This window comes from Atractosteus spatula, chromosome 1, assembly GCF_055471065.1.
Source record: "Atractosteus spatula isolate fAtrSpa1 chromosome 1, fAtrSpa1.hap1, whole genome shotgun sequence".
In the NCBI taxonomy this organism is placed as follows: Eukaryota; Metazoa; Chordata; class Actinopteri; order Semionotiformes; family Lepisosteidae; genus Atractosteus; species Atractosteus spatula.
In genome coordinates, this window is record NC_142706.1 from 63,632,163 (window position 1) to 63,655,910 (window position 23,748).

The 23,748-nt window shown below is 46.1% G+C and overlaps 1 protein-coding gene across 2 annotated transcripts in view; it reads right to left on the reverse strand.

Moving 5' to 3' along the window:
- Window positions 1-20,393, reverse strand: part of tfcp2 (transcription factor CP2) — a 31,845-nt gene extending 11,452 nt beyond the window's left edge. Inside the window, exons 1-10 of one of the 2 annotated variants that reach the window (XM_088915926.1) lie at window positions 20,090-20,393; window positions 19,531-19,740; window positions 8,780-8,931; window positions 7,790-7,866; window positions 7,423-7,528; window positions 3,525-3,631; window positions 2,394-2,546; window positions 1,812-1,922; window positions 775-863; window positions 39-87 (exon numbers count right to left, since the gene is read on the reverse strand). In XM_088915926.1, coding sequence (XP_088772052.1) covers window positions 39-87; window positions 775-863; window positions 1,812-1,922; window positions 2,394-2,546; window positions 3,525-3,631; window positions 7,423-7,528; window positions 7,790-7,866; window positions 8,780-8,931; window positions 19,531-19,652 — 966 coding nt within the window. In that variant the 5' untranslated portion in view covers window positions 19,653-19,740; window positions 20,090-20,393. The remainder of the gene's footprint in view (window positions 1-38; window positions 88-774; window positions 864-1,811; window positions 1,923-2,393; window positions 2,547-3,524; window positions 3,632-7,422; window positions 7,529-7,789; window positions 7,867-8,779; window positions 8,932-19,530; window positions 19,741-20,089) is intronic. The other variant, XM_088915936.1, reaches the window with a different exon arrangement.
- Between the last annotated feature and the right edge of the window lie 3,355 nt (window positions 20,394-23,748).

Here is a 23,748-nt window from a genome sequence, read left to right on the forward strand (position 1 = left end):
TCTGAACGGGAGGAAAACAAAAACAGGGAAATACTTACATCTGCCACCTGCACCACTGGCTCCGGCTGGTGATTCGGGGAGCCGTTGCTGGAAGCAGAAAAAAAAAATCAGGCTCGTTTTCCGCAACCAACGCGCCCCTCAGAGAAACAAGACCAACACCTGGCCTACCCCAGCTTGCAAATGCACTGGAATGCCCACCCTTCGCAGAGCTGCATGCCAAGCTGTGCGTGGTCATTGCAATGCTGATTCTTTCTAACCCCGACCTCAAAACTGCATTGCACTGCTTTACTTTGAGCACACAGCTATATGTCCAGGGTGTGTGAGGCATTAAAAAAGCAAAACAGTAATGCCATTTATTGAAATGTATAAATACTGTATGAATAAGAACAAGTCTGTAATGCCCATAGTTAGAATGGCCACCTGGTGGCCCTGGACCTGTGACCTCTCTGAAAGCTGCAGTCATTCCACTGGTCTGGAATTTTTTTAAAGAACAGCTGCCATCTGTGCTGGCTGTGTGTGCTCCTTTTCCTTGGCCGCTTCAAAAGTGATCCACATGGGTGCTGTTCGCAGGCACTCAAAACGCACCGGCCGTGCTCTCCTGATTCTGGTGGTGTTGCGAGACGCCGGTGAGCAAAACGCAACTGAACACCAAATGCAGATCAGATTCGGGGTGCAGAGAGGCGTTCGCACTTAACCGGTTAAGGCACGACTGTGGGCCGGGGATGGGGTCGGGATCGGGCCTGGGCCAGCCGCGCTGTTGTCCGACAGGCTTACCCCTCCGACGCGGTGAAGCTGTTGTGCGAGCTGTTGAAGCCCGGGGACGGGGCATTGTTCACGTAGGAAATCTCTGGCCACGGAGAACACTGTGGGAGGAGACGGGCGATTCGGGTTAAACCTCCAAAAGCCACAGACAGAGATGAGAAACCACACTGAAAGAACCTGAATGAGAACTTAAAAACCCCACTTTAAGTGACCACGTGGCATCACCTACATGTCGTGGGAGCTTAAGAGTGACCCGAAGAAGTCAAGTGAAGTATTTATTGCCGCCATTGTTCACTTGTTTGTGTATATGACCAGGCAAGGATGCACGGTAAAGAGTAAAAGCTGGTTGACCTCATAATGGCACGGCTTTGTGGCATAATTATTAGACAGCATGATAATTATTATACTATTTGTCTGGTCTAACTGAAACTAGGGCTGCTTGTCAGCTGCTAGAGTTGTTTTGGCAGCAGTGTAGGCAGGGCTCACTTCTGCAAGCTGGGGGTCACCAAGAAGCAACCACAATGCATTTCCGCTATCAAATATGCTTATATTTGGACTCACTATTGGCAACAGTGGGGGCAAACAACACAAGTTTCTCTTTAACAACACAGCCCTGCAATCAAACACCTAAAACTTCCTATGTCTGTTCCAATACTATTTTCTTTTGTTATCAAGCAATCACAGAATATAGGATACTTCGATAGCCACTTCTATGCAGCATACACATTCCTGAAGAGCCATGTGCTAATACACACCGCTCGGACTGACATTCTACTTCATGAAATACAACATTTGTATCGAGAGCCGCAGTCAAAAGCCACAGGGACCCAAGTCTCAGGAGGACCTCCCACTCTAGGGATAAGCTAGCGTAGTGGGTAAGGTTCTGGACTCGTGACTGAGGGGTTAGGGGTTCGAGCCCCCCAGAAGTGTGCGTTACCACAGTTGCGCCAGTCCACCCAGCCGTGTAAGTGAGCCACAGAGTTGAGCCATGGGGGATCAGATCTGAAAATCCCCCCACCCTCCTCCCGAAATTCTCACGCCTTGCAGACCTCAGTCAGGATGGTGGTCTCGTAGGACGGCTGGTATTTCTCCTTCTCCTGCGGCGTTCTCTTCTCCATCTTCTCCCGATCTGTCTTCTGCTTCCTGTCCGCCCCTTTGGGCTGCGTGGATCCAAGAAAACAAAACAAGGGACCACTGTGGAAAATATTCAAACCCACGTGGACACACGGCAGATCAGGGACGAGTCGCCCCCAGCACAAACTCCGCCGGCTTAACTTGATCGTATCTTGCAGACTCCCAGAACACATGACACAGGCAGTGGGAGAACCCCCCCATCACGCTGAACACGCTGCAGCCCAGCGCCCGGGCAGGAGAGCCTCAGGGGGATTTTTATGAGCCTGGACTCAACACTGCTGCATGTGATATGCAACTACCGGAAGAGCTCAATGCTTAAAAAAGGCAGTTTAGAGAAAGTTGGCCCGGAATTTGACAAATCTGTTCGCTAAAGACGCAGTGCCACAAACAGAAACCCCAATAAACCAGCTGCCCCCTCCCCCCCATAGTGCCCTTTCCTGAGGTGCATAAGGCACTCCTGGGGATCAATGCCAGGCTGCCTCCCCCTCAGCACTCACCTTGAAGACCTTGATCTGGCAGCTGGCAGAGTGCAGGTGCTCGGTGTACTCCCCGTTCTCGTTCTCCTTGAAGGTGTCGATCTGGATCCGGAAGGGCACCCCCTTCTCCCCCCCGTGTTTCCGCATGGTGAACTCCGTGCTGATGCAGTGCACCTAGACCGAAGCGGACCGTCCGCATGGTTCGCCAATTATCATTATAATAACAACAACAACACAGCCGGGAGAGGCAGCCTAGGACTGTGCATGATCACATAGGTGAAAGTACTGAAGCAACACTTTGTACCATGCACTGGAGCTGCCTGACCCCCAATTTCATTTAGCATTCTTAATCCTAAATCTCGGCTCTCCAGGACATAGAGGTAGCATCACAACGCTGGAGGAACTCATGCTCTTGGCAAACATCCTGTATTGTGCAAATCCCCCAGCCATTTCCACAGGCTCATACAGTGTCAGGGTCTAACTGGACATTAAACTTCTGATTTATTTCAAGTTCATTTACAGCAATTCCATTGTCTGAATCTTTGTTTTGGTGTAAAAAAAAAAGGAAGAAGTACTCATATACTGTAGACCACTATTCACTTCGAGTTCTTTGAGCAATGAACTCTGGCCGGCGTGGACTTTGATTCGATTCGATTCTGCGGTCTGGTGTCACTTCTCACTGAAAAACCTTCTCTTCTTCCTCTTTGAAGCCCTGACTCACGAGTTTATAGATTATTTCTACTGGCGGGACTTGTGAGTCCCAATACACCATAAAGGGATCAATGAAGGTTGGTTGAAGTTGGCCTAGTAGTAGTAGCAGTTTTCTGACCAGCGATCTCTAGATTCTGATGTGTGAATTAGTTAAATGAATTTATGAAAAAAAAAATTTTTGTATCAAAGGGCCTCAACACAATCTCAGCATGGCTGATTTATTGGTACCTTGCAGAAATACTACCCTTTCAGGTTCCAGCTGTTGCTACATTAACTCGGATACTTCAGTAAAGTGCTCTCAGGCCAACTGTTGCAAAGCCTGCTATAGCAAATAAAAAAAATATATATTTGATTCCTTCTGCAAAATGTGGAGAAACTAACATTCTGAGAGAAACAGGAAAAAATTAAGCTATGCTACAATGTTTCTGCGATTCTGGATACCTGGATGAACACAGAGGTCCTCTTGGAAGGATCCCACAGGAACTCCACAGTGTTGAGCTGAGTAGGGTTTGCTCTGGGGTCGATCATGCCCACGGACATTGGGATATCTGCAGGAGAAGAGAGCTGCAGAATTAAGGCCAGGTTCGGCTGCCATGTTTCATTCCCATTCCCTTGTGCTTACCCTCCTCCTTGGAAGGCCATGATACACCCTTTCCAATATCTTTAAATTGCCAAAATCAATTAAGGCACTAATTAGGCGATTTAGAACACTTGAAGACACTGCAGGCCTCCAGGTCCTGGGCAGTGCGCCCCTGCAGGACAGGAGGACACCCCCTGACTCTCCTCCCTCCAGTTCAGGGAGTGAATACAGTGGCTCTTTTAGGGCTGTCACCTACTGGGGCCCTGGAACAGAGGAATGCACTGCAAGCATGCAGGAGCGCAGCAAAGCCACTAGGTGGCAGCCTCACGGGCTGGCAAGTGGGTCCTGCTCACACCACCCCTCCAGGACAGCTCAGACAGCTGATCCCCCCCCCCCCCCATGCTGAGATCCCCATGTTGGATCTCCTCAACCGTCTGACAATGACCAAGCCCATATTCTATCTGGCAGTTTCTGCACTAAAGGGCTCATCCTGAGCTACCAGCAGAAGCCATGCAGGAACCCCTACACCAAATTCAGTGTTACCCCAGATTCAATACTGCAAACGGACAGGTTGATTCGATATAGCTCATCACCCTTTCTCCTGCCTCTCCTGTCATCGCAGTCTTGGACAGTAAGACAAGAACAAAGGATGTTACTCCTCCCGAAACTTTAAACACCTGCAGCTTCTGATTCACGCCAACAACAGATCCTGAAACACTTACAAGCTTCTTTCCTTCTTCTGAGCCCATCAGTACAGAGATGCGTGAAAATAAAAAAAATTGAAAATTACTGTTTTTCTGCTTCATTGGTACAATTAGTATATTTTGACCCAGCAAATCATAATACACAAGACAGATTAAACCGCTCTGCAGTATGAAACTAGTTTCCCTGCCCAATTAAAAACTCATTTATGCTATTTTAAAATTTCCAAGCAATCCAAGCAAATTCCTTGGAACCGATCCAAGCAAATTCCTTTTTTCATACATTTGGCTGAGAGGTTACACATTGTTTGTGGTAATATTTTGAAACAGCCTTCTCCTAATGGAAAATAATTCTAATGTGGTTGCTATGCAACAGTAACTGATTCGCAGAGAGAGAATTTCCACATGTCTTGCCTTCAAAACCACACAGTATTACATCACTTCCTGCTTGAACATGACCAGAGCCAAGTACTCTTGATGTAGGTTTATTTACTTTTGTACTGGCTGGAAAAAGGGGACAACAGCTACATCACTTTCGTAACACAAAAGGTTGTGGAAATTTGGAAACGACCTATCCAGCCATGTTTCTTTCAAGAGCAGCTGAATAAGTTCCCCACAACAACTAACCTGAATGGCTTTCTCTCATTTCTAAACTCTTATGTAGCTACCAGGCCTGCAGAAAATAGACAAGCAAGCTCAAATATTCACTGTCCTTAGGAAATGCAAACTAATCATCTGCCTCACTCACAAACCCAAGTTATTTTTACTCTGAAACACACTTAAGATGCTCTTGTTTCTTTTTTTAGCAGCTCAGTCAAGTTCTGAATGTTCTGACCAAGGAGGCCTTGTGCATTTCAGTTGTTTGCCCAAGTTAATGAACCCCAGTAAAACTCTTATCTTACCATAGGTTTTGACTGTACAATAACTGTCACTACTGGTGTGCACCACTACTGGTGGTAGTGCTGCCATAGTAACAAAGCACACAGCAGTGACATTACACTATTAATTTGCATAGTAAATGCATGTGTAAGGTGCTGAAAACTCAAACCAAGAAAACATGGGTAAGAACATGACGTACCCCAGAGTAAAACAAATCAAATGAACACACTAATGCCAATTACAGTGGTGTGAAAAAGTGTTTTTGCCCCCTTCTTGATTTCTTATTTTTTGGCATGTTTGTCACACTGAAATGTTTCAGATCATCAAACAAATTGAAATATTAGACAAAGATAACACAAGGAAACACAAAATGCAGTTTTTAAATGAAGGTTTTTATTATTAAAGGAAAAAAAATCCAAACCTACATGGTCCTGTGTGAAAAAGTGATTGCCCCCCCTGTTAAAACATAAATCAAGTGTGGTTTATCACATCTTTGGAAAGCTGAGTTCAATTTCTCTAGCCACACCCAGGCCTGATTACTGCCACACCTGTTCTCAATCAAGAAATCACTTAAATAGGACCTGCCTGACAAAGTGAAGTAGACCAAAAGATCCTCAAAAGCTAGACATCATGCTGCGATCCAAACAAATTCAGGAACAAATGAGAAACAGAGTAATTGAGATTTATCAGTCTGGAAAAGGTTATAAAGCCATTTCTAAAGCTTTGGGACTCCAGCAAACCACAGTGAGAGCCATTATCCACAAATGGCGAAAACATGGAACAGTGGTGAACTTTCCCAGGAGTGGCCGGCCGACCAAAATAACCCCAAGAGCGCAGCGACGACTCATCCAAGAGGTCACAAAAAAACCCACAACAACATCCAAAGAACTGCAGGCTTCACTTGCCTCAGTTAAGGTCAGTGTTCATGACTCCACCATAAGAAAGAGACTGGGCAAAAATGGCCTGCATGGCAGAGTTCCAAGACGAAAACCACTGCTGAGCAAAAAGAACATAAAGGCTCGTCTCAGTTTTGCCAGAAAACATCTTGATGATCCCCAAGACTTTTGGGAAAATACTCTGTGGACTGACGAGACAAAAGTTGAACTTTTTGGAAGGTGTGTGTCCCATTACATCTGGCATAAAAGTAACACAGCACTTCAGAAAAGGAACATCATACCAAAAGTAAAATATGGTGGTGGTAGTGTGATGGTCTGGGGCCGTTTTGCTGCTTCAGGACCTGGAAGACTTGCTGTGGTAAATGGAACCATGAATTCTGCTGTCTACCAAAAAATCCTGAAGGAGAATGTCCGGCCATCTGTTCGTGACCTCAAGCTGAAGCGCACTTGGGTTCTGCAGCAGGACAATGATCCAAAACACACCAGCAAGTCCACCTCTGAATGGCTTAAGAAAAACAAAATGAAGACTTTGGAGTGGCCTAGTCTAAGTCCTGACCTGAATCTGATTGAGATGTTGTGGCATGACCTTAAAAAAGCGGTTAAGGCTCGAAAACCCTCCAATGTGGCTGAATTACAACAATTCTGCAAAGATGAGTGGGCCAAAATTCCTCCACAGCGCTGTAAAAGACTCATTTCCAGTTATCGCAAACGCTTGATTGCAGTTGTTGCTGCTAAGGGTGGCCCAACCAGTTATTAGGTTTAGGGGGCAATCACTTTTTCACACAGGGCCGTGTAGGTTTGGATTTTTTTTCCCCTTAATAATAAAAACCTTCATTTAAAAACTGCATTTTGTGTTTACTTGTGTTATCTTTGTCTAATATTTCAATTTGTTTGATGATCTGAAACATTTCAGTGTGACAAACATGCAAAAAAATAAGAAATCAGGAAGGGGGCAAACACTTTTTCACACCACTGTAGTTCCAGCCTCATCAGCAACTGCACCCCTCACCAGACTACTCATAGTGAGTCTAACTTGCTAGCAGGTCTCCCCTTCTCTCTATAGCCTCACACCACCTTGCAACCACACCCACTGACTCCGATCTCCACCTTCCATGATAACGCCTCCTCACCCGCTTCACCCCCATGGCAAAGCCCCACCCATCAACCCGCCTCCTCCAACAGGTGGGCTCCACCCACTAGGACTAACCACACCCTGTCCAGTGTAGCCCCGCCCCCGCCGTCATGCAGAACACCGGCTCCGCCCCTCCACACCGAGTGCTCACCCAGGTCGAGGATGCGGTCTCCCGGCCGGTTCCAGCGCCAGCCCTCCAGCTGCTGGTGCTCGGTGTACTGCAAGCGCCGGTCATGAAACACCACGCGGATGATGCTCTGCCGGGAAGGAGGGTCAGGGAGGAGAACACAGAAAGCTGGGAACATGCTTCCAGGCCTGCCTTCTGGAGCAACGCAGCACTTGGCAAGTTAAGGCTTAAGTGGAAAGCGACCGGCTGTGTATAAGCATCACTTACAGTACACCTTTCTGGCTAATTAAAGCTCATGTGTATTCATGTCCAAACAAGGAAGCAGATTATAAAACATTCAATCGCCAGTATCCTTCACAAGCACAGTAAAAACTGCATTAAAACAACTTACCTTCACCAGCTTCCCTGTAATTTCCGGCAATTCTCCCATCTTCCGGTTGTCTAGCATTCGGATTTCATAGGATTGCCCTTAAACATGAGGAAGGGAATAAGTAGCCTCCCATCTTCCATACCAGAGGTAAAGATCTATACTTCATCAGTTCCCTATTGTCCTGTGGGACGGATATTGGTTCTATGGGCGCCGATAAACAGCAACATCCATATTTGGTGTGGGAATTCTGAATGAGTGCAAATCGGATTTGGAAGATTTTATTTGGCTTCAAGTAGGGGTCTACCAACACCAAGCTTTGACAACGGCTGCCCACCAAGATCTCCTTAAACCTTCTTAATTGTATTGAAAGGTTACAATAGGTTTCAATTAATCCTCCATTAAACTAGCTGAACCCTGTTTCTCAAACCTTTCACTGTTGAGGACTATGCAGTCGCTACACGCAACGCCAGCCACTGCAGATCCATCTTTTTTTTTCTCCTCCTAATCACTTTGGAAAGCAACTGACACAGGTGGGAAACAAAAGAAATCAGACTTTGTCACCTTCAGCAGCAGCTCATTCTCCTCCACCTCCAAGCTGAGGAGCTCGTCGCCTGTGTCACAGGCTTCACGCACTGAGCCAGTCAGTGAAATGACATCATCCTCCTCTAACACAGAACACAATCTCTCCTGTTCTTGCTTCATGACTGTTGAGGAACCCCATTTCCATCAGACGTGCAAATTAAAGGACTGCCTTTCTTAGGGCATAACAGGCAGCTCATTACTGGACAGCTCAGGTTTATTTAGTTAGTTCTGAGTTTGTCTGGAAAGTGTAGGCGTCGCAGGGCTGAAGCACTGAGTTACAGAACCTGGCCTTTCAGTGTGGGGGAGTTACAGTATCTGCAGTCTAGGGAGAAGAGCTGTGTGTGTCCGGAGCCTGTGAGCGACCGGGATCGGATCCCGGCCAGGGACAGGGAGAGCTGCGCTCGTCACTCACGCCTACAGTGGCCTCACCTTGGTTGAGGTAGGTGAGCGTCTCGTCGTGCAGCTTGACGGCGGGCGAGGTGGCGGCGCACAGCACGTACTGGAAGGGCAGGATCTTGTTCTCGTTGTCGGGGGGGAGGTTGGACTCCTCCTGCTTGAAGATGGGGAGGGCGAGGACGTCGCTGTGGGAGAAAGAGCGGACGGGCCCGTTGAGAGATCCGTGTCGGAAGAGCCCAGCATGGAGAGAGGGTGCTGCTGTGGCTCCGAGATTAATCCCAGGAGTGAATAATGCTCTGTGCTGAAAAAGCTTATTTCAGTGTTGGCGCTGACAGTACTCAAGCAGGGTCCTGTTTGCTGGCATGCCTGCTGCTTTCTGAGCTTGTTTTGAAATGTTTCCTAGCATCGATGGTTAAAAATCAAGTCTCCTCTTGACTGTCCTTGACTATGAGTAGAGCCCATCTCTGAAAAAGCCACCCTAACACAACAAAACATTCCTAAATCTCATTTCACAGTTTCGAATGCAAAACACACTGCTCTTCTAAAACTAATGCATGGAACAGCATCGTGCACAATTGTGATATGACGCTTCGGCCTGATTATTCAGGGTCAGTCTGACAACACATGGGTCTACAAGGAACCACATGGTCAGCGTCCAGCGAAGCCACATGTCGCACTGTAACGGCACATGACCTCTTTGACAATGGGCCATTCGATTATCCTTGCACAAATGCAGAGGCACCTGTTCAAATGAGAAAAAAGGTCACATTTACCTGGATAACACCCTGAACAGACACCCGTCAGCTCTTCGTCGGAGAAAAAAAGGGTCATAAAAACGTCTGCTTTTCATAACCCAGCTCCCGAAGATGGCAAAGTAAAGCAAGAGGACTACTGAGACACACTGCCTGAAGAGGCCTCTGAGGGCACAGGTACCGGGGCTCCCCTGGGATGATGGGGATTTCCAGGGGTTGCCGGGCGCCCCCCGCTGAAGCCAGCAGCCCCGGCAATCAGCAGGTCGGTAACTCGGCAGCAGCTGCAGGGGGGAGGGGGAGCTGGGGAGCGGGAGGCACTCCGTTTCTTCCGATCTCTCCGTTTCCCTGGAGACGGCTCGCTTCTCCTAGGCAGGCAGGCAGGGCGGAGACAGCAGCGCTCTCGCCAAGCAGGGGCCACGTCTGCCACCGAGGGCAGGTGACCACGGGCGCAGGCCGGAGAAGGAAATGTGAGAGGCTACCGATCACACTGCCGATTTGAAGCCATCCCACCCGTTCAGCGCTGCGGGCGGCGGGCATGCCAACACCCTGCAGGAACAACTTCCATCGGCATTTGCCTTTCCCAAAGAGCGGGCTCTGCGAAACCGCTTCCCGAGCTCACGTGTTTCTGAGCGCTCAGATTCAGCAAACTCTCCGGACTGTGAACCGTCCTTCCAATAAACCTAGAGCAAGAAAACTAAACGACGGAAGGCAGACTGCTGTATCAATGGTGAAAACGCATTGCCTGACTTGGAAGCCTTAAGGTTTCAGTTGATGCATCTGAAACCAGTCATGTGTAACAGGAGCAATATGGCCGCCAATGACGATCACTCCTCATTGCTATCCTGGCCGTTTAGGGTTGATCCATGAGAAACGGACTAAATGACCTTGATTGTCATTTTACATACAGTACAGGCACCTCAAAAAGCTGTGACAAGATGGATCACAGAGCTGTCAGATCACCACAGAGCAATGCGACAGTAGGGAGAGGGCAACAGGCCCTCTACGGTCAGCTCTTGGTGTTAAACAATCTTACAGACAAGCTCTGGAAGACAGTAATCCCTCTCAAACATATTGATTTCCCTGGAAAACAAAGTACTAGCCTCAAGCACGTCTGCAAGACAGGACTCCCCAGTCCTGATCTTGGTGAACCCAGTGCATGCTGTTTTTTCTATCCAGCCAAAGCTCTTACTATACCAGTCACAGATCATAAGATTCTTCTAAACTTTTCTTAAATTAGATCAACAAAGAGCTTAGTTAAGTAACTGAATGCTGATCTGCGATGAATCCCTGCAGGAACTAAGGGGACCAGGACCGGGACTGGCAAACATTGCTCCAGGAACAGAGATCCGGCATTCCTGGACTCCTGATTGCTCTTTGATCTAGGGGTTCGGATTCAGTTCCCAGGAAAAGCAGAGGGTCAGTGTTCGAAGATCTAAGGGAGGCAAGAAGCACAGGGAACAGGAGCTTGAGGAGCTCAGATTAAAAGCAGGTTAAAAGAAAAATACGTAAGAAGACAGATTTGCAATCGGATAACATCCCAGCTAGGACTAGAAACCCTTATCGCTTGCATTCTTAAACAGCAGCCACGAGCTTCCAGTCTCTTTCTGTTTCCTCTGTTGACACATTAATCATTGCAAGGCTCAGATCCTTCTTCCATCACCCTAACACCTGTCCTTGCCCTGAGGGGTGACTCAGGGCTCAGGATCATTTTTAACAGTACAACTGTAAAAGTCAAGGTGGCATCTCAAGGAGCTGTCTAATGGAACTCTGTCCCAGATTCCATCTCAACCTCTGTTTGCATTTGATTTTACATCAACTCTAGGCAGTGCTTTTAAAGGGCAGCTCTTGGCTGCAAGGCACTATACAAATCAACACCGTACCGTAGTATAGTACCATGACAGCAAAAGCTTGCAGCATTCAACCTTTCCTCTTTGGCATAAACTCTTACAAAAATTAATTAAAAATCACAGTCATTTCTTTCAATTTGCCCAAAAAAATGAGGACTGAAGCGAGCTTGTTCCTTCCCAAACATCTAATACAGGACAAAAGTCCTATCAAGTAAAAACTGCTTGAAACTGCATTGTGGTTCTTGGCATTTACATTTGTACAGTGCTCAAGAGAGCATTATTTCCCAGGCAGGGGGTAGCCAGGGCACAAGAGTGACAGACGAGTCGGATCATTGAATGTTGTGCAGTTCACGGCAGAAAAGAAAAGCAAATGAGATTTTTTTTTTGTAATAGCGGCAACATTATAGCCAGAGTGGAGACCAGCTCATCACTGGGCGCGCGCACAGAGATCATTCAGAGACAGCAGTGCAGCTAGCATGTCTTTGGGCTGTGAGAGAGGACACTACAGCAGCCAGAAAGACATAGACATGCGGAGGGATATGAAGGAGACCACGGCTAGAGTTTTGCTCAGGACCCCAGAGAGCTGTGAGACCAGGACACCATGTTGTGGTGCCGTCTATGACGACATTACAAAACACAGGAGGCCATCTAGGTCAGCTGGCCTGTTGGGCAATTAGTAGCTAATTGATCAGAAGATCTCATCCCGCCAAAGGATCCACAGTATCGACTTCAACTACATGGTTTTGTAGCTTGTTCTCTACTCCCACAACGCTATTAATTATAGCCGACAATAAAGAAATGCCCAACAACCAGAGGGTGAAGATTTGCTAAAATGGGATCTAGTGATGATAAAATGACTGCCAATTCTCTTTAAAAGGGAGGTATGCATCTTGAGAACGATCAGTGAATCCATCGGCAGACTTTGAGAAGACCGATGAGGGCTTGGGACAGATCAGACCTGCCAGTCAGCTTTCCAGTTTACAACATAGAAGATGCTTATCTACAGGAAAGCAGGGCTTGAAAATGCCTGCAGGTACAAAGGTGAATTGAGGCCAATGTAAATGACATTTTATGAAACTCGGCACAGGCAGCACAAGGATTTGACTACACAGGGCAGCTCATTCATCCCTACGTTTTAGCGTGGTCAGAACAGACGGCTCAGCCGTTTTCTTTTCAGTTGCCTACAGGTTCCTGGAATTCCAAATGTTTTATGAACTTGGAACTCCAGGTTTCCGGATGCCGATACCCGCCTCAATGCTAGCCAGCCAGCTTATACAGCGGCAGCGATTCTTGTGGCGTCAGTAAATACAAGGACAGTGGTAAAACAAAAAAAAACAAATCAATATTAACATCTTATCATGGCGAGGACAAAAGTCTCCACTCTCTCACCTTCAACACAATCAATGAAAAGTTAAGACGTTTTGACCACGACAGTGAAATTTCAGTGCAGCTGCGCGGTTGCTTTTAAAACACAAACCAAGCAGCAATTTTCATTCTGGACAACCTAAGACACTTTGTAACTTTCCAATCAGACCTGTATTTACAGAGCCACAGTAATGAAAACATTTACTGCTGCCACTTAACTCTCCCCCTTGCCAAACAGCATGGTAAATTAGGAAAATGCTGTAGGAACACAGCCCTTCATGTGGGAGAACGAGCTTATTTATTGCTGCAGGCTCATGAGAGGCTCTGCTTGGTGTCTGTACTTATTCGTTTCACATTGCGCTGGATGTTTTTAGGGTCTCTGTCCGAGAATCTGACTTGTGCCAAGGAGCTGCCCAGGGGAGGGCGCCTGCGGTTTTAAATCAGAACACAACCCGCCACTCCAGTAATGCCAGGAGCTCAGTGGCCCGACCCCTGCTTACGTTAGACCCAGTAAATCTCTGCCAAGTTTCCACTGGGCAAGCCAGAACGCCAGCCCTCTCAGCAGAAACACCCTGAAATCCGAGCCCCCTGGCGTCGGCGTCAGAAGGAAGGCTCGACCCCTTCCCGACAACAGGCATGCAGAAGAACTCCCACAATGCCTTGGGAACAGAGCTTCGCCCATGTCTGTGGATGCACATTCACACCTACAGAGCAGCAATTTGTGGTTTAAATTCTCATCATTTAGGCAGACCAAGACTGAAGCAATACTAACACCAGCATTGAATTAACTCTTTTCCAGTGTCAGTCTTAGCCTCTTCCTGAAAACAGCCATACACTTACAGTGCATCTGGAACAAACATTTTAAACAAGTGTGCTTTTATAAAACTTGGGACCTTTCAAATCATTAGGCCGTGACTCCTTTACATGTTACAACTGTAGAAAAATATTTGACTTCTTAGCCTTTTGATGTGGAAAAATTAGTGGAAAAACAAAAACATGATTCTAGGCAGGGGGTGGAGTGCTGCGAGTACCAAGTATCGAGTGCCTACTGTAGAAATGCTATGTTCGTGGTGACAAGAACGTATATACAGCCATGCAGAAGTGGCACTGAAACTGTCTGCAGCTATTTAAAAAAAAACGCCCTTTTGGGGTCATTCTGAAACTAGAAACCAGGAGAGCAGTGCTTGAAGACCAGCTGTTTCGTGTTGGATTAAAAAGTACACTTGTCTCCTCAAAACGTCGTGGTCGTCATCATGGGCGCGCATTAATCTGAAGAGGAAGACAACTGAAGTGTTTCGGAGGCCGCTGGAACACTGGGACAGCTGAACGCTGGGACTTCGTCAGCATTACTCTTGCTCGCCCCCTTCAGAGCCTATCACAGATGCCACAGGTCCTATCACAGATGTGGAGCTCCCAGGCCTCGTGCAGGAGGGACCTTTGTGACCATTGCAAGACAATGTGTGAAACACAATATGTTCCAGCCGCTTAAACCCGCCGTTTTGGTTTTAGGAGATTTCTGCACAATTTCATGGCACGATCTGTTCTGCGTTTGTGAAATATTACTGAAACACAAGTGAAATACTGTTATGCATCACATAATCCAATTGCATACGCTGTTTCATTGCAAACAATGTTGGGGGGAAAAAAATGCTACAGCGCCCAGATGTCAGCAATTTGTAAAAAGGACAAATATTTTTTGCTGCGCACACTTTTTAGGTTAATCCATTATGTCCACGTGTGTACATGGACAGTCGCTGAATCAACACTGGCACACAAACCAGAGAGCACAAGTGGAAAATGGGGAGAATTCACTTAAAACTGAGAACAAGAGGTACTTCTTTACTCAGAGTTCTGGGAACAGAGAACCAACTACCCAGCCAAGCTGCTGAACTTGATACCCTGGCTTCATTCCAGCAAGGGCTGGAAGAGATCCTCAGACCAGTTAACTACTAACAACCAAGCAGGCTAAACAGGTTACATGCTTTTCCCTTATGTTCTCAATTCCATGGTGTTGAGTGATTACTCTTCACATTTCCAGTTCATCACAGATCTCCCAACGTAACAGCACGGAACTCCAACTTGGCACTGAAATGTAACTATATTAAAGATGCACAGACGTTGCCTTCTGCCTACTGGACAACACCTGCAGCTTGCAACACCTGAAATGGCTTCACCTTCCAAGGAGAAAGTCCCCAGTCTCGACTCTTGTTGCCTGAACCCAGCACGTTTCCTACAGTAGCTCTTTACATCACCATCAACCAACACCCCAAGGGCCATGGAGACAGGCCCAGCTGCATCATTTCAACCACAACCAGCTTCTGAAAAGGCTCACCAGGTGTGAAAGCCTTTTGAAACTCTACAGAAACAGATATCCTACTGGATTTTCTGGATCCCAAGGACGGGGACTGGGAACTCCGGGATTCTACAGGGGATCTCCTCCACACACAAGTATGGACACGCAACAGTTCTGTAGGCACAAGGGAATCTAATCTCTTCCCAGTGTCTGCTCAGGATACGCACACTGGGTCCTAGTCCTGAAGGGCTCCCAGGTCTCTCTTGCCTGACCTGCAGTTCTGCAAGGTGAGAACACCAGGCAAGGCGCTTTCTCACGTATCAGACCTTTCTCACGTCACTCCCCCTCCCCACCGCGCGGCTTCCAGGAGTGGCACCATGGAGACCGGCCCCCACGCACGCACTTCACCCCCCTCCTCATCCACACGCTAATGGGCTCACGCATTCATGAAAGCGTCACTGCAGCGGCACCGAGGCAGGTGGACACCCGCTCAGCGCTGGCCGGTTAGCGAGAGCCCTGAAATCACACCCTCGATCCACAGAGCAGGCCCCAGCGCAACGGCCCTGTTAAACACGCATGCACTCTGCCCAGGCATCCCTCAGATTTTGATCCACATGCATCGATTAAGATGCATAACGGGAAATAGCCAACACACTTCAAGGTCTACCAGTGAAGCAGCCACAAGAAATTCACAGAACCGCATGGGAGCAGACACACACAGCAGCACTGCAACTGGACCCAAGTGTGCGCTCACACAAGACCCTCAGGATGACTGCAAGAGGTGCTTCACATCTAATGCATTTTTAGGATGGCATGGTGGCGAACACCACTGCCTCCCAGCTCATGGGTTCAGGGCCTGATTCTGGGCTGGAGAGCCTTCTGTGTGGAGTTTGCATGTTCTTGCATGGGCTTCCCATCCAGAGTGTACTCCTGCCTTGGACCCTGTGCTTTTCCCCAAACTGCCACAACCCCTACAAGGATTACGTGGCTTTCTAATTATTGCTGGACGAATATATTTATGTTCTGGCTGTTTCTGAAACCTGAAATAACTGTGTTAACGTCGGCGGCTTAGGCTGGAGGAGTCCCATTGTATCTGGGAATGTTTTGGGAGCTGTGGTCCGGCATGCCTTCACAGGAGAACCCCGACACGAGTTCCCCGGAGTAAGAGAACTTGGTCTACGGTAACGTGCATCGGCCATCACGCGGCACTGCCTCCCCGCAGGACAGTGGACGCACCGGGAAGGAAGCTGCTCCACTCTCGAGTGAAGCTCATGTGCCTGGAAAACCGCATCACACATGCCTAACAAACCACACTTTCACTGTACTACGCCTCCTCGTCTGCAAAGGGGGGTGGGGTGGGGCAAGGCAGCCTATCTCCAGATCGGTAACGTCCCGGGTCGTCTTCCCAGGGAAGAAAAAAGATGAAGCCGGAGGTTTCACACACTGGCAGCGCAAACGCCTTACACCACGTAACGCCTTTTTAAACACAAGCCATTTTACAAAGGGCTGCGAGCTTTCTATTCTCCACACAGCTGGGATTTCAGAATGATACCGTAATACCATCCTGTGACATGTGGAAACAAGCAGACGCTCAGATCTAAGAATCCTGAAGCAAAGGAAATAAAGGAGACATTTAAACAAGAGACATGCTGCTTTCTGGATTACAGGAACAAACCCTGCTATCTGGTGATCGTTAGCAGAAGAGAACAAGAACGTACAGTAGTCTACAAACAAGCTCAAACCACCTTTTATATTATACTTTAAAAGTCAAAATTACAGAAGGGAAAAGCTTAAATACCGATACCTACACCCCAGCCCTAACATGTGCTCCATTACTCCCGTAATGCATATTATAGACAAAAATAAAAAAGCCTGACCTTTCAACCTTCCACCTGATGGTCTCGATAAGTATTTTAAGCAAACATCTCAAACTAGGATAAGAATATCTCAATAACTAAACAAGGATCAACATGCCAGTGGGTTTTGCTCCCCAATAACTTCTATTCCTCCCAGAATGTCAGTGCAACAGTACTGCAGATGTGCTCGTACACCGACACTCGCTGTGCAGAATGGGAATAAATCACATCTAATGTATTTCAACCAAACCTACTGCTAGTCTTCACAGTTTTTAACCCTAAAGTGCTTTTAACCAGCCACCTGCCCTAGCGTGGTGCATGTGTCAGCGTGCAGGCTTCAAAGGGAATGAGCTTAAGGTTTTATTGTTTGAGCTTGATTGCCCTAGCCTGCGTGTAGTGTTCAGGGACAGTCAGTGTTCAGGTTCTACAACAGTCTAACACGGCAAAACAGCATGCCCTCACCCCAGTATGCCACTCATCGCACACACTGTCACACAGTAGAGTTTTCTTTTAGTGCTTCTAAGTGCAGGTAGTATGTAAGTCTCAATACACAGGAGAAGCTTCTTTCAGCATTTAGTAGACTACTATACTGAAAATTGTTACAGTGTGGAATATTAGCTTATGCCAAGTGACCTTATTAAGTGAAGTCAGGAAATGTTGCTTGATGAATGCACACGAGATCTTAATGTTAAAATCGAGTTACCAACTCTTCAACCGTTTTTATGAATTTAGCATTAAACCCCACACAAAAAAAATCACTTAAACAACCCAATTGTGCAACTGAAAGTTATGCACCGTCAGCTTTTGACTGCACACTACTTTAAAAACACACTCTAGGTCTCTGTGAAAATGAAATCTAACGGGTTCACACATGGGGTGGTGAAGTGGCACGGAGGCACAGTGCTCAGCATTGCTGTGTCACAGTGCTCACAGGGCCCTGGGTTCAATTCCAGACCTGCGGTGCTATCTGTGTGGTGTTTGAGTCCAAAGACATAATGGCAGGTTAACTGGCTTCTGGCAAAAACGGCCCTAGTGTGAGTGTGTGCCCTGCAATGGACTGGCATCCCATCCAGGGTGTATCCTGCCTTGCACCCACTGCTTGCCGGGTTAGGCTCCAGCGCCCATGTGACCCTGAATTGGATGAAGCAGTTAGAAAATGGATGTGTGGCTAGATGGATATTATTTATCACTCAGTGGAAACACTATTTAAAAAGGTGGAATGTGTTCAGAAATGTACCTAAAAGTTTTAAACAGTCCTCTGACATCTAAAAAGACAGCTCTTGAATTCACACCTGTCCAACACTACCTCATAACCTGATCTCTTCAGATCTCGGATGTAAATCACAGGTAGCCAGGTCAATACTGGGAGAGGAGACCTTTAAGGAAGACCAGGCTGCTACTGTTAGTGGTGCTGGTGGAACAGCAGGGGGAGCTCTTCCTCCTGGACCAGAATCTGCAAACCAAAGCCCCAGTATACTGGGGACACTGTGCTGCAGAAGGCGCTGTCCTTGGATGAGCTGTTTTACAGAGGTCCTAGTGACTAGGTCATTAAAGATCCCATGACACTGGAACTTTTTGGAAAAGTAGGGTTGTCAACCCCAGTGCCCTGTCTAAACTGCACTACTGCACAACCGGGCCAGTCTAAATTTCCCATTGATTCAATTGGTGATGCTTATTGTCACTCCAACATCAGATCTATTCTATGGCTGGCCTGCTGTTCAGTGGAGGACAACAGGGAACACCTTCTATACGTGAAGCAATTTGGGATCCCATAGGATGAAAAGCGCCTTAGACATACATTGACCAAAGACGGTATTCCAATCAAGGTCAGTAAAGCACTACAAACTACACTACAGCTTAGACTTGTTCCAGAAATAAACCTTAAGCGTTTTTCTCAGCATGCACCTTGTGTCAAATGTTGTACAGTTACTGTTGTGTAGTTTTACTGATACAAAAAACTATCCCTTATGGGCTCTTTTGCCAACAGCTGCCATGACCAGTTGCCAAGCTGATACACTGTAGGCCTATTTCACTTTCAAAAGAGTTCATACGAGTTCAAGACTCTAACAGAATGTTATTCTAGACATCTACTGCACACAGACAGGGCACAGTTCCAGTAAACAAAGAGAGAGCCCATCTTCAGGGCAGGAGCCAGCCAGGATACCATTCCTCCTTGGAAATTAAGACGAATGCCATCACATGGCAGCTCCGATCCATGTCAGATTTCTGCACTCTGCAAGCTCAGGTACTGCACTGACCAAGCCCGGCAAAGCAGCTCGGTCCGCCCAATATCTGCAACCCACGCTTCAGGTGAAACAGCGAGCACGCAACACCCGCCACCCACAGAAAGAAACCGCTAAAATTGCTTTGACTATATATTTTTTAAAAAAATCGTACTTAAGACCTTGATCGTCTGAAGACCAGTCTCTGAAACTTCAAATACTTTACAATTACATGGATTATGTCGCCTCTGCCTTTTTTTTTGTAAACTTCTGAATTCCCCAATTTCCAGGAAACAAGGGACAGAGACCTCCCGCTAACACAACGCACAGTCTGACACAATCACTCCCCCCCCACCCACGCATCAATTTTCTGGGGTGACCTCATACAAATGACCTAAAAAAAACGCACACAAAAAAATCCCGTGTGAGGAAATCCCTGGGCTCCGTACCTCATACTGTAAGCCCCGGCTCCGAGCTCTTGGCCGATCCCGGAAAGGCTGGCATCGAAATCCTGGACCAGACCGGACTCGATCACCTCGTCCGCCAGCGGCAGTTTCAGAGCCCACGCCATGGCAAGCACCGGCGGGGCTGGGGGTCCAGCTGGGCTCGAAACGGACACACGGTTCTGGGGTTCCGAATCCAAAACACTCGCAGGGAATCTAGACCAGACACCGGCAGATGTTTTACTTAACTGGAAACTGAGAAGCCCGCAATCGACACACAGTTCATGCACAACAATACCAATGCAATCTGGTCACTACACTGCTCTATGCTAGTTACGGAAGCGCATTTTAAAAATAAATATAAAATTTAATCCTGCGTTAATCACCGCTACTTTTTACAAAGCCTGGTGTTGCCGAGTTATGTAATAAATCCAAAACAAATTAACCCGTTATTTTCTAGTAACTACAACTAGCAGGTAGCTTTGCCGATGTTTCAAAAGTCGACGAGGTTTAACAAAATAAGACCACCCCCAACCCCTCCAATATAATAAGCCAGATACATTACATTTAATATCTCCCCGTTTCGTTGGAAATCGCGTCCTTGGGGTGTTTTTTTCCCCCAAGACAGGTTGCAAAAAAAAAGTTTAGCTGCACCGCATTCTTGTCCCCACCTTGAGAAGAAATGGGTTTGAAAGAAAAATATAAAGAGCGAGTTTTAAAGACTGAAGAGTTCGACCGTGTTAGAGAGAGGGGGGAAAAACCCTCAGCTAACGCGGTTTAAAAATAAATGCGCTGTTAAAAGAAAGCTGCGAACCATGTCAGCGTTTGTTTACCCGCTAACACTCCAGCCCGCAGTTCGTCAACATGGTGGAAGTACGTACCTACCTGCATCGTTTGACCCCGCTGCCTCCGCCACGCCCACATCCTTGAAAAGCGGCCCTCCTGCACCAATCAGCAAAGACCTTCCTGGAATCTCCGGAGGCTCTAGGCCAATCATAATACCCGATTCCCCCTTAGAGGGGCGGGTCCTGCCGACGGAGAGAGAAGTGGACATCGGTGATGTTTTTCGCAAAATGGGTGGGAAGGAACCCTCTCCCCTCCATCACTACCATCGTTACAGTACCACAAAAAAAATGGAAAGAGGGGGGAGATTGCTTTTTAAAGGCACAGGATACTTTGTTGAGTGTTTCTCTGTATACCCCATTCCGCCTCTGTCACTTCTGGGTCCTTTAAATAAATTGGCGGTTTATTAAATATCAAATATCTACAGGTTTGCCGTCTTGAAACGATGCGTTTGTTGCGTCCGCACTTGCACTGTGTTTAATAACCTTCGATGCAACTGGCCTCATCTTCCTTTGAGTACGTTAGACGTGACTCTTTATTTCCAAATAGGGGTTATTCCCCCCCCCCAACGTTTGAACTCTGTAGACAGGCTGTGATCGCCGAGGACAACATTATATCTTCAACACCGCAATTCAAGATTTCAGGGAAGAAAGCATGATATATATATATAATTTCGGCTTTATTTTTTCCATGTTTAACACGGGGAAAAATAGTTGTTATTCATTTTCTTATCACTGTCATGTGCTGAGATGCATCTCAGATCTACTACCTGATTACCCTTCTTAACCTCTCCTTGGAAAATCAAATTTGAATCAATCTTTATTCGTAGTGTCTTAATTCCATAGAAGGGGTCTTAGTACAGACGACCTCTAACTCTGGCCCTTCCAGGGTTAGTTCAGGTCAGTTTTGCAACGCTAAATAAACAATGTAAAATATTATAATGTAACCACTATTACAGTGCATTTTCAGTACTAGGTAGTTAAATTATATGTGCTGAGTGTCCCCAATCTGTTGGCAGCTCAGATGATCAATTTTCACATCGGAATCGGTAACATGCTCTGGTGTCACAAGTATAAAAACACAAGGCATCAGTAATCAAATACCATTTCATTCTGACTTGAAAGTTCAGTGACTTTATTAACAGAAACAAACTCAAACTTAGTTAGACCAAGTTTTAAAAATTCATACATTAAAAGTTATATTTTGTGACCTGACACAGGTATCTAGTTCATTTTATTTATACATAACTCATAAAAATGCAAACAGGGAGCCACTAGAACTTTTTTTAAATTAAATGACATTAATAAAATAAATAGAATTAGTTTTTTAAATATACTTTTTTTATATAAACAGGCTATGTCTGTTGTTGTTTTTTTTACACAATAGGAGAAATCGTCAGTCCAAAGGAATTAATTCTCTAAAGACAATGTAAGACGGAGAGTTTCTGCTCAATTAAAAACGGTGTGGCAGAGGGTTCAATGTGAAGTTTCATGGCTTTTTCATAATTTCATCTTGTAAGTTGTAACTTCTATATTAGGCCACACGTTCATGCTAAATAACAAGGCGCTTACACCTTTTAAAAGTTTTCCCAGCTGTGAACCTTTTAAAATATGAAACTACATTTCTTAAATCAGTTCATGAATTACTTTGATTAGAATATTTTAAAACAAGACAGGTCACCTACATTTCCTTTCTTGAGAATTTGAACGGTTTAAGTCAGTAGCTGCATCAGCGTGCATAGGCTGCCAACGAACATGTAAAAGTTTATTCCCTGCTGAAAAGAGAAGAAAGAAAACACCACGTCTCGGCTGTGGAGCCTTCCTCACACCTGAAGAAGGCTCCACAGCTGAAATGTTGTGTTTTTCTTCTCTTTTCAGCATGGAATAAACTTTTACATGTTCCTTCAAACAGTTTACGCAACTCCTTGTCTGCACGGTCAACTGAGGCAAAGTTCCTCTATTTTTGTTTTCAAAGTGCCAGAATTAATGCAATTTCCAGCACATCCTCTTAGCTATGTGTGGCTTTCAAAACATTTTTTTTAAAGAAAAACAGGTCATTTATTGGCCAAATATTGTGAAGATGGAACGGTTTTAGGATCAGATCGTCACGAAGAAAGCAATTTGCGCAGTGCAGGAAAACAAAGGCAGAAGAACCTGAAAGCATAACATAAGATATACGTATTAAGTCGCTGACTGAAAATAGCATTAAACCTGAATAACTGGGCCTCTTGGAGACTAGGGCTGGATAAATGCATGACAGAGAAGAAAATGATTAACGCTAGTGTTCAGGGCTAGAGCAGGCAGTGAGAAAATAAACACTGTTCAAATGCTCAGACAAGAAAATGTGATGTAACTGTCTCTACAGGCATCAATTACTTTAGCAATACTACATAATTACAGCAGAGGGAGGAGACAGAAAGGGACAGTCATCCTAATGCCAAACCATTTGGCTACCCCACTGTGTAAGAAAAGAGAACTAGGAAACACCTATGAAGAAATGTACAGAAAAGACTCCAGAAACAAGAAACAACTTTTTTTGACCCGCTCTCCCATAACCATACTCTTGAATGGATCATTCCCTCAGTCCTGATTTTTTATTGTTCTCGCTAATTTGTTCTCACAAACATCCGGTCACCGGGAGGCTTGTATCTGTGGAGTTAATTAAACTCAACTGGGAGGACTCTTTCCATACTCTCGTTCAGGGCTCGTTCAGAACATGATTCGAATAAGCTCTGAGAATCAACCCCAAGATACCCCGTTCTGGGAGAGTGGTTCATGCCTTTAAAAAAAAAAAAAGAAACTTTTTTCAAGAGAAATGTTGCAGACACTACAAGAAAAACAGGTTTGCAGTCAAGATACACCAAGTAATTCAAGTCGGGAGCTGCGTCAGCATGCGTAGGCTGCAAAGGAACAAGTCATATTTATTCCATGCTGAAAAGAGAAGAGAGGAACAACATTTCGGCTGTGGGGCCTTCTTCTTCACACCTGAAGAAGGCTCCACAGCCGAAACGTTGTGTTTCTTTTCTCCTCTTTTCAGCATGGAATAAACCTTCACTTGTTCCTTTACAAAATACAGTACACCAAGGTGGGCAGAGGCGGAAAGCAGTAATGTACTGTTCGCAAAATGTGTCTTTTTAAACAATTTTCTCAGTATTTCCAGTCTCACAAGGGAGAGACCCAAGTAAAAGCTTTGGAGATATCAAAGCCCTACATGCACAACATATATTTTGCCAAATATAATTATGCTACGCTGTTTTTATAAAAAGGACAAAGGTTGAACAAACATAAGAGGACATTCTCAGGGAATACTTTCCTCCTCATTTTTCAAAGTCGAAAAAGGAACTATTAGCTACCCATGCAGGGGTCTCTGAAATTGGCACTG